Source organism: Halichoerus grypus, chromosome 7, assembly GCF_964656455.1.
Source record: "Halichoerus grypus chromosome 7, mHalGry1.hap1.1, whole genome shotgun sequence".
Taxonomy (NCBI): domain Eukaryota; kingdom Metazoa; phylum Chordata; class Mammalia; order Carnivora; family Phocidae; genus Halichoerus; species Halichoerus grypus.
Window position 1 is genome coordinate 99977350 of NC_135718.1, and position 10197 is coordinate 99987546.

The 10197-nt window shown below is 44.0% G+C and overlaps 1 protein-coding gene across 6 annotated transcripts in view; it reads right to left on the reverse strand.

Moving 5' to 3' along the window:
* SCYL3 (SCY1 like pseudokinase 3) overlaps nucleotides 1-10197 on the reverse strand; it is a 41787-nt gene extending 31590 nt beyond the window's left edge. Inside the window, exons 1-2 of one of the 6 annotated variants that reach the window (XM_036097972.2) lie at nucleotides 9960-10197; nucleotides 4888-5102 (exon numbers count right to left, since the gene is read on the reverse strand). In XM_036097972.2, the coding sequence (XP_035953865.1) occupies nucleotides 4888-5052 (165 nt within the window). In that variant the 5' untranslated portion in view covers nucleotides 5053-5102; nucleotides 9960-10197. Of the gene's footprint in view, nucleotides 1-4887; nucleotides 5103-9452; nucleotides 9598-9741 lie in introns of those variants that run through there. The other 5 variants (XM_078077939.1, XM_036097970.2, XM_036097974.2 and 2 more) reach the window with 5 other exon arrangements.

The window sequence follows — 10197 nt, forward strand, 5'->3', positions numbered from 1 at the left end:
TTGTCTATTAGGTAAAACTATAGGAGAATCTTCTGAGGAGATGGATTTGTTTAGTTTCTTTTCTTAAAATAATCTCAAACTTTGACAACTCTAGGAATAGCTTCAATAGGATTTTTTGTTTGTTCTTAAGAAGAAAGCTGTTACCCTCCCCTGGGTTACTCTAATAAAAAATAATTAAGAAAATTCTTTAGCAATTCTGAACTAATAATCTGTGCATATGCCTTTAAAATAATCCATACTTATGCATATAAATACAGCAAAGACCCAGAGGAGCCATGAGTTGTGCTAGTGAGCTGGCTGAATGACTAGAGTTAAGTGGAGAGAACTTCTTTCAAGTATCTTTTGAGCTATGGTTTCTGAGTAAAATTATGCAGCCTCTTTCATATTTTTGCATTTTAAGAATCATTTTAAATAATTTGCAAACAAAAATCAAATACTTTTTAACTTTTCACTTTTGCCTGCTCAGGAAAAAAAATATTCATTCAGCTTTTATTTCTTAGGGCTCTAATTATTTTCCTTGGGTTTTATGTGCCTTCTTTTATTCCTCTAATACTCAGGGCAGACTAGTAAATCAGGAGAAATACTACCTGGTTGAGTACTGGCATAAAATACAGAGTTGTAAATTTCACCCCATTAAAAAATGAAATAATAAATTTCATTTAGCTTATTTTTTTAACCCTACATTCCCAGCAGAATTCTTGGTCCACAGTGCCTTGTTTGTTTAATGAAGAAGAAAGGAAGGAATAACTCATTGCATGATTCTGAACAAGGCACTTAACTTAGCAGCAATAACTTCATTTGTTACTCCCCTTCAGCACGCACAATATTTTGCATAAATTATGCATACAGATTCACAGGAAAATTAGCGTGACAAGATGCACCTGCTAAATTTAACGAGGAGATTTTTCTCACTAACATCAACCAAAGAGATAAATGACTCTTGTTCTGGTGGAGAAGGGGGACTTTGTGGAAGGAGTGCCTTGAAAGTATCATCTGTCCTAGGGACGCCTGGGTGGCTCAGTCAGTTAAGCTTCTGCTTTCAGCTCAGGTCATGATCCCAGGGTCCTGGGATCAAGCCCCACATCGGGCTCCCTGCTCAGTGGAGTCTGCTTCTCCCTCTCTCACTCCCCCTGCTTGTGGTCCCTCTCTCTGTCAAATAAATAAATAAAATCTTCAGGAAAAAAAATGAGTAGCACTGGATAATCTGTCCATATTTGTACTTATCCATGCCCACACAGAGATGTTAAGTGTGAAAGTCAAGTCTTGAATATAAACTCTAGTTTTCAGGAATGGGTTATGACTCAGCTATAGCAGAGTAATTCAAGCCTTAGGGGCTTAGCTTTTCATTACCATTCTACCTCGGTTTGCTCTTTCACTTTGAGAACTACACAACATACTCATTATTTAGCTCAAATTCACTTGCAAGTTTTTAGACAGGAAGCAAGCCATAATTTCACTCTGTTGAAGAAATATGACAAAATAATCAAGATGCCTAAACTAAGAGCAAGAATTTTCAGGGAGAAATATTCTTCCCTCTTCTCTTAAGATGCAAACCTGAGAAACGATGGAAGTACATTGTCTCTAAATGCCAACACCTAGAGGTTATATGAGAAACAAGGAATAAAATGCAGGAAGGGAAAGGGATAAAAGATCCTATGTTGGAAAGCCCGCATTTGAGGTGCTGATGAAATATCCAGGCTGAGATTTCCACAGGCAAGTGAGAATGTGGATCTGGAGCTCAGAGAAGAAGTTTTCGGCAGATATTTCACTTGGGGCAGAAGGCCAGACGGTTGTAAGCACTAGAGGGAAAGGAGGAGAAAATGAAGTCTGAAAACTTGTGGGGGCTGGGAAGGGGCCTGCGCCATCTGGAGGTGGCCCAACATACCTGAGGGATGGGGGAGGGGGTACTTCTGAAGTTCTGAGTGGATAATACTCAGGGGACTTATAAGAGAACCAGATTTTGATTATACGGGAAGGAATTATTATTATTTTTTTTAAAGCTGACAATATAGGGAAGTTGATTTACCGGAATAAGGGTTGTAAATAGCACAGAAAAGGCCTCAGGAGGAGAGGAACAAAAAGAACACGTCAACAGAAGGAAGAGCGGTAGAGCACTCCACAAGTGATTAATGCAAGCAGTCATCTCTTCTCTGCTCATCACCACACAATGTGCATTCTCAAAAATGCTGCTTGGCCCTTCCAGAAAGCAGCTGAATCCATCATGAAGAAGAGCATCCTTCTCCCAAGGCAGGTGCACAGCATCCACATTCGTATTCCTGCAGTCAGTGTGGCTGCCTTGGTAGCATGAAGACAGTCAGGAGTCAGTCTGTGAGTCTGTCCTTCCCGTGAGGCCCTAACGAAGCACTCAGATGACAGCAAACCACAGTAACCAAATTCTGATTTAGGAGTTACCATTCCTTATTGACTCTTCATTAGAAATGAGTCATAACCACCAGGGAGAAAACTTACTATTATAGCTAATGAATTCAAGATAAAACGAGAAGATCTGATGGGACTCGAAGAATTTCTAATACTGTTTTGTGGCCAAAGGTTATGCCTGCGTTTCGTCTTATTCCAGAGGTCACAGGGCACTGTGACTGTTGTTTTTTATTTGTAACACTAGAGGAAGAGCACATTTACAACCTAACAATATTTGCAAGGAAAACATTGTATATCCTCTTGAAGTGGTCATTAAAACTATCAGAGGGAGGACTAGGGAGCCTCAACTCTAGAGAAACTGAGGTGAGCTAACTATACTGTTTTAATATTTCAGGTATCTAGGAAAATCAAGGTCCTAAAACCTGATGAAACGTGATATATTTTTTCAAGTACTGGGATCTAACTCAAAACTCCGTATCGTTTTGTTGCCATTTCAAATTCCTCAGATTCATGTAGCAGGTATTCAAAGCCACAATATGGCCTGCAGAACATAAGAGACAAGTAAGAACTACTGGAAAAGACTCAGCCATGGTTTAGAAGAGTAGGTACTAAGGGGGGAAAAAATGTTCCTTCTCAAGCTCTGAAATTCCTCCTGCCCAGAAGTCCTCAAACACTGACAGATCTTTTTTTCCTTTAAGAACTTTATGACCTGGGGGCGCCTGGGTGGCCCAGTTGGTTAAGCATCTGACTCTTGATCACAGCTCAGGTCTTGATCTCAGGGTCGTGAGATCAAGCCTTGTGCTGGGCTCCATGCTGGGCGCAGAGCCTACTTAAAAAACAAAACAAAAAAACTTTATGATCTGGGTTTTTCAAACTTTCTTGGTACATACACCATAAAGAGTAATATAATATTAAAAAATCTTATGGTCTTACAAAAAAAAACTAAGAAAGATGATAAATCTCTAGTATTTCACTAGCAATAATCATCCTAATCACTCTAATTCTTTTACTTAAAAAAACGTGCAATCTCATTAAATGAAAATAGCTGGAAGTATGTCAGATATGAATTGCATATAAGAATATGGCAGGGAAGCAAAGCATTTTATCTTTTGCAAAATCACAATAAAAAGTATTAATAGTACCTGGATGGGATGGAAAAGACAAAACATGGTCTTACCAAAAAGCAAAATTACTTAGCAATGAAATAGCCAGCTATCTTTTTTACCACAATTAACAGAAAATGCATCCCAAGGGGAACATTTTCCTTAGGCACCATAACTGTTAACTTCATGCCTGATCAAAGACATAACATCAAATAATGAACTGATGTGACCAATAAAATGCTGAAATTGTATTACTAATAGAGATACATACTAAAACCCTTTATAATCATTAAAAAAGGTAAAAGCCATTTAAAAAGACCTATGAAATAGATATCCCTGTCTCCTACTTATTGCTAGCACGAAGGGACTCACGGTAATACAGATCATAACTCTAACAAAACAAAGCTCTAGGTCCATCTGTAAATAGCGTGCCTGCCGTTAACAATGAACAGCCACAACTCTGTGTCCCCTGAAGAACCTTCCCGAAGATAATCTGAATGGCTCAATATCCAAGGAAATACCAACTAATGCCTTTGTTTTCTCTAATTCAAAATGACACTTAGGATTGCTCTATTGAATTATATTCCAAGGTACAAAGGCTGGGGTCCCCTGACGGTGCCCTTCCAGGAGCAGCGGCCAGAAGGTGCAAGCTGGGAGGACCTCTTCCCTGAAGAGGAAACTGAAGCCTCTAAAAGTGAATGATCTGACTAAGGCCCCTCAGCAAGAACTAGAGCCCAGGCCCAACGTTCTTTCTGGGGTGTCCAGCCCAACACTCCAGCTCAACAATCTTTCTGGGGACTCACAGTACCTCGGGAGAAGAAAAAACAGTAGTCACAGTTTCTAAAATATTTTATTTCTAGGTCCATCATCAATATACTAATGGTGAGCACAGCATACCGCACAGAGAAGTCGAATCACTATGTTGTACACCTGAAACTAATGTAACATTGTGTGTCAACTACATTCAAATTTAAAAACTAAAATACAAAAATTAAAAAGTTAAAAATTAAAATAAATAAAAGAATAGATCTTGCAAATTAAAAAATATACTTCCCAGAATGTCAATACTCAGAGGTTTTTGCTAAGCTAGAGTAACTTCCTTTACCTCATATTAGCCATGGAAAATTACCTTCTGAACTTCTCACTAAAAAAAAAATGATGATAAAAGTTACCACACTGAGTTTTATGAAGCCTTTTGGCTATATCTGTGGTATCTGACTGTGTCACGCAAATTGGGAGATTATCCCATGAAGGACGGACAACTATGTTCTTAAAGGATATGAATAAAAACAGTATTCCTTATGATCTTCCTCCTCTGACCTTTAGTAATTTCAATTTCGTATTTTTTAATAGAAAACGAGAGGGTAGAAAGCTCTAACTATGAAGCCGTCACCCATCACGGTACCTTGGCAGCTTTGTTAACTTTGTCTTCGTTTTCTCTCTTATACACGAAGACGGAAGCGCATCTGCCATCTTGCAGAACAGCGGGGTAAACGGCAAGCCCAGAGGGTAAGGTGAAAGGTGGCTCCTTCAGCGCATAGCTCTTCAGAGCACTGCTCTCTGATCCCATCCCTTACGCAGTGAGGTGGTGCTGCAGCTCCTTCACAAAGCCAAGCAGAGCTGAAAGGAATCAGAAAACACCGTCCAACATGAGTCTCTGTCTGCAACACGTGCTGGAAATCCCAGGGACCCAGACCCGGCCACTCAAACCCACTTGTTTCTCCGACCCTCATCAACTAGGCCATTTGGCAATAAAAATGGCAAATGCTCAGCCAGTTGGCAGCCATGCTTGTCAAGGAACCACCAACAGCTCTAGAGAAAATGCACTTAAACACCCCCCTCCCCTCCCACGGAGACCCTTCCAGAGTGCGAGGGCGATCAAAACCAGGGTAAGATCATCTATGCTCCCTAACCCACGCACATACCCTGCCTCACAGGAAAGGGTTACAAAATCTGATAATTCATCAGTGAGAAAACTTCTGTATAATAATACATAAAACAATAGCTTAAAATTATAAAAAGAACATTACAACCTAGAGAGTATTTCTAACAATGAGGAAAAACATGTTAACAAGTGCAGAGCTCATACAGGCCAAGCAAAGCAGTGCGAACACCAGCAGAACAAGAGGAAAGGAAAGAGACAACTCACTGAACACAAAGGGCAGTGACCATAACAGAGAGTACACCCTCACTGCTCCTCACGCTCGCGCTAAGTACAAAGGGGACAGTGCAAAACTGTATCATCCCAAATGCTAAAAAACCCACACATGCATGAAATTCTAGAAAATGCAAACTACCCTACAACGACAGAGAATAGATCAGTGGTTGCCTGGGGTGGGGCCCCAGGTAGAGGGACCGGGGAAGAGGAGAGGGTTGCGGAGGGACATAAGGAAACTTTGGGGGGAACAGTCATTATCTTGATTATGGTAAAGGGTGATTATAAATACCAAAACTTACAAAATTGGTTTATTATGTATCAATTACACCTCAATAACTCTGTTTCAAAAAGAAATGTTATAGATCTATGTCTCCATCTATGCAAGTATCTACATAGATACATACAGATACATACACAGAAAGCCTTGAAAAAACATGCTCAAGTATTAATAGAGGTTTGCGGTAGGTGTCAGATCACGGGCAATTTCCAGGCAGACAGACAGACACGTGCCTGCACCTCCCCAGTCTATTACAACAAAAACATATCTTTCTCTGCAAGGGGGATACAAATTCCCATGGTTACGGCAGGACTGCGGACGCGGCGTCCGTAGAATAGCACAGGGCTGCCCACTGAGGGTGGCAGGCACCTAAGGAGGACGCGCAGCCTCCCAGGTTCCGAACAGCGCTGCCAGGCCATGCCATTTACCGTAAGGATCCAAGAGCCTGAAGATTTACGTGGAAATTTCCCTATTTTTCAATGTTGGGTCAAATGTTTTTAAACCTGTAGAGGCCAAACTATGTATGTTTACAAAATGTGTTCTGGCTTTACCATAGCGTAAAAAAATAAAACTTAAAGAGGGTTCTTAAATAACTGGCAATGTAGCAAGAAGTTGCTAGTTCTAAATAACACGGCCAAACATTCTACAAAGAGCTTTAAAAATTTCAGTTAAACAAATCCCATCCTTTAAATAAATATACACCCAACAATCATACACAGACCCGCTACTGAGATTTTTTTTCCACTTTAGTGAAGTTCCACACAACACTCTGTGTTACCAAAGTATGAAATGCTGCTCAAGACACATACTTAACACAGAGAATTCCAAGTGCCTACAGACCCACATACATCGCTGTATAAGGAACACAAACGTACGAGGGCTAAAGCTATCTAAAATTGAAATTATTCAAAATCCAAGAATACTTCTGAGGATAAGAACTAAGTCGTCTTTGTAACAAACCTGCTGAGCTGCTACCTACTCTGCAATTTAAGAACAGTAGGAGGAAAAAAACAGTATTAAAAATGCCATGTATCTCAACTATATGTCCCAGTCTCTATTAGGACTACAAATAAATAAAATTAGTGTTAATGTAGGCTCACGGGGAAAAGCAACTACTGTTAAGTCCCCTGTTCTGGAGATGGTGTGGTGCCTGCCCTACGGTGACAATCCCCCCGCTGAACTGCGAGGGTCACGGTCAGTACTTGGGTCTTGCTCCTCTCCTCTAGGGCACAGTTAATGGGTCAGGCGCCTTCCTTGGGCCAAAGGCCAGTCAATGCACACATGAGCCATCCCTAGGACCCATGGCCTGGATGAAGAGCTAATGGCCAGATCCTTGCCTGCCTCAGGAATCTGAATGAACGAGATACTCCATTAGCTGAAGGTAAAAGGATGCCATGAGGTAGAGTCAGGGCTATGGTGAGCCAAAGCCACGAAGAAGCAGAAGCTTGGCAAGCAGAGGAAGGCAGCTGACAGCAGAAGGAAAAGCCAAGGCTGGGAGCAGGTTAGTCAGATTTATAGGGGCACATTACTACCCTCCATCTTGAGGCTTCGGGACGCAAAGCTGCAAATCCATTTCCTCCCTGCTTCGTTGACACCCCTACAATCAGGGGGAGCCAGAGGTCCACCCGAGGTAGCTCGAAAGGGTCAATGTTCTTTGAAACCAACTGCCATTTCAGCAGCAGAAAAATCTACTCTATAACTCCTGCGTCTGTAAAACCAGTCAGACTAGAGGAATTAGTCAGAGAAGGGTTACTTTGAAAAGTGTGTACCTGAGGCTAGTCTAACTTCGTTCTCTCTTTGCCACAAAATACAGCTCTCCAAAATCAACACATAAGGAACTGCAAGAAAATGAAAATCCTCTTGGCAGAATATCATGGTGTTTGTTTAATTTTAATATTAGTCCCCAAAGGAGATAAGATGGTCACCAGGATTGAGGAGTGATGCTCTGGCGGAATGAATGGAAGTCAGCAGAGGTAGAGCAATGGACATTTACTTAGTCATTTTTTTTTAAGATTTTATTTTTTTTTGACACAGAGAGAGCACACACAAGCACACAAGCAGGGGGCGTGGCAGAGGGAGAGGGAGAAGCAGCCCCCCCACACACACACACCGAAGCAGGGAGCCCAATATGGGCTCCATGCAGGGCTCATCCCAGGGTCCTGGGATCATGACCTGAGCTGAAGGCAGACGCTTAACCGACTGAGCCACCCAGGCGCCCAACTTAGTCATTTCTAAATAGCAAAATACATCCTTGTAGAAACACTGGGCTTTTCAACATCTAGAGTTACGAAAGCTTTACGAGGTTCAAACCAGTAATTTTTCTTAGCAGTGTATATTTTGGGCTTAAGACACTAAGAAATACAACTTAAAAAAAGAAAGAAATGACTCCCTTTCTTCAGAGAAAGGATGCCATTTTACTGTTTTGAAAGCACGATTAACCTTGACAGAAGTCTACCCGTACCAGGAGTGCAATGCTCTCAGAGTAGAAGGGATTACAGCCTACGTCCATTGCAAACTTTATTAGGTGACAATAAAAAGATGTGTTGACTGCTTTGAAATAAAAAAGTCACAAGAAAAAAATTCACAAAAACACAGAAAAGGATAGTCTAATATTGTGATCTCAGCATGGTTATTTTGTAGAATTTACCATCCCCACTCTCTATAATAAAATGTTGGGTAGGCAGTTTCCGACTTGAATAGGCATCAAGGTCTTCTCTTTAAAAACTGCTTCACCTATCTTCCTCCATCCTTTTGCTTACTTGGGCAGCACATCACATTTCTGGGCCACCTGTGGATTATGCAAGCCCTTGTCTAGGTCACCGGGCAACTCACACTCAACTAAGAAATCCATGTCATCTGGGGAACTCTTCTTCCTCAAAATTTAATCGAGATGATCTTGGTTCTAGCAGTGTCTGCTTGGAGGTTCCAAAGACAATGGCTTGCACTGTGAGTTCTAAGGACACCCTATACTGATTGATATTTTGTTACCTGGTGATAACGTTACCCTGGCCCTTTACTTTGATCTGTTTCAAGTACATATTCCCTGTATTGAACTCAGTCCAGCACTGCTAGCTGACCAGCAATACATAATGAAGCCTTTATGGACCAAAAGAACTAAGTATGATTTCAGCTAGGATTTGAGATGTTACGTGGATATGCACACAAGTCCTTAACTACAGCGAACGGTGATTCCGGAATTCAGGACCCGACTCAGTATTCACATGGTTTCCTAAACACACTCTTCCAAGAAATGTTTCATCTTTATTCTAAATAAAAAGCACTATGCAAGCACAGAGCCAGCTCGGCCTCCGGGGGCCCGGTACTCGTCCTGGAGCAAGAACGCCGGCGGCTTCCCGGGGCGGGTGCGCCCCCCGGTTCCCACCAGGGCGGCAGCGCCGCCCGGCTCCGTCTCGCCGCGCACACTCGCCCGACCCGCGGCGGGGAGGGCGGCCCGGGGGCCAACGGGGTCCCACCGCGACCGCCGCGGGAGGGCGGGGGTGGGCGGGGGCGGCGCTCCCGCCCGCTGGCCCCTCACCTTCCACACCTGCCCGCGAGGCCCGGCTCCGCGGCTTCCTTCGCTAGCTCCGGCGGCCAAGAACGCGCCGGGCGGGGGTCGCCCGCCAAGCCCAGTTCCGAAGGGCGCCCCGTAACAAGCAGGGGAAGACTGAGCGGAGGCGGAGGGCACAGCTCAACCGGCAGCGGCGCCGCGCCGAGCGCGGATCCGCGAGTGGGGCGCGCGCCCACCGCCTCCGCTCCCGGCCCGGCCCCTCCCCCGCGGCCCGGTCCCGCACTGACGAAGGAAGCGGCGCAGGGCTCCCTGTTACCTGCGGGAGGGCGGCGGGGAGGCGGCCGAGGGTCTTGGCTCCGGTCCCCTCTTCGCCGCCTGTTGACACCAACCACCCTCGCCTACCCTGTGAGGCTGTAGCCACTACACCCACAATCTTCGGGGGGTATGCTCCCTCCGACACCATAGAGATGGGTCCGGAAACCGGACAGAACGCCAGCCTCCAGCCCTCCGACGCCACCACTGAGGTGAACGAACCCGGAACCGAGATAGAGCGGCCGCATAGGTGACTCTCAGGCCGAAGCCATCTTGCGTGTGGGCGCGGGGGGCCGGTCGCGGCTTGACTCCCTGCTCCCAGCGGCCTGGTCTGTCTGTGACGCTGTTTCCTTTCTTGGCGTTTCAGTTGAACTCGCAAGTTTGTTTTGATTTCAATTTTTAGGCCTTTAGACGCGCAGTTCTAATTTGATATCCGCCCGAACCTAAAATGGCCGCTGTC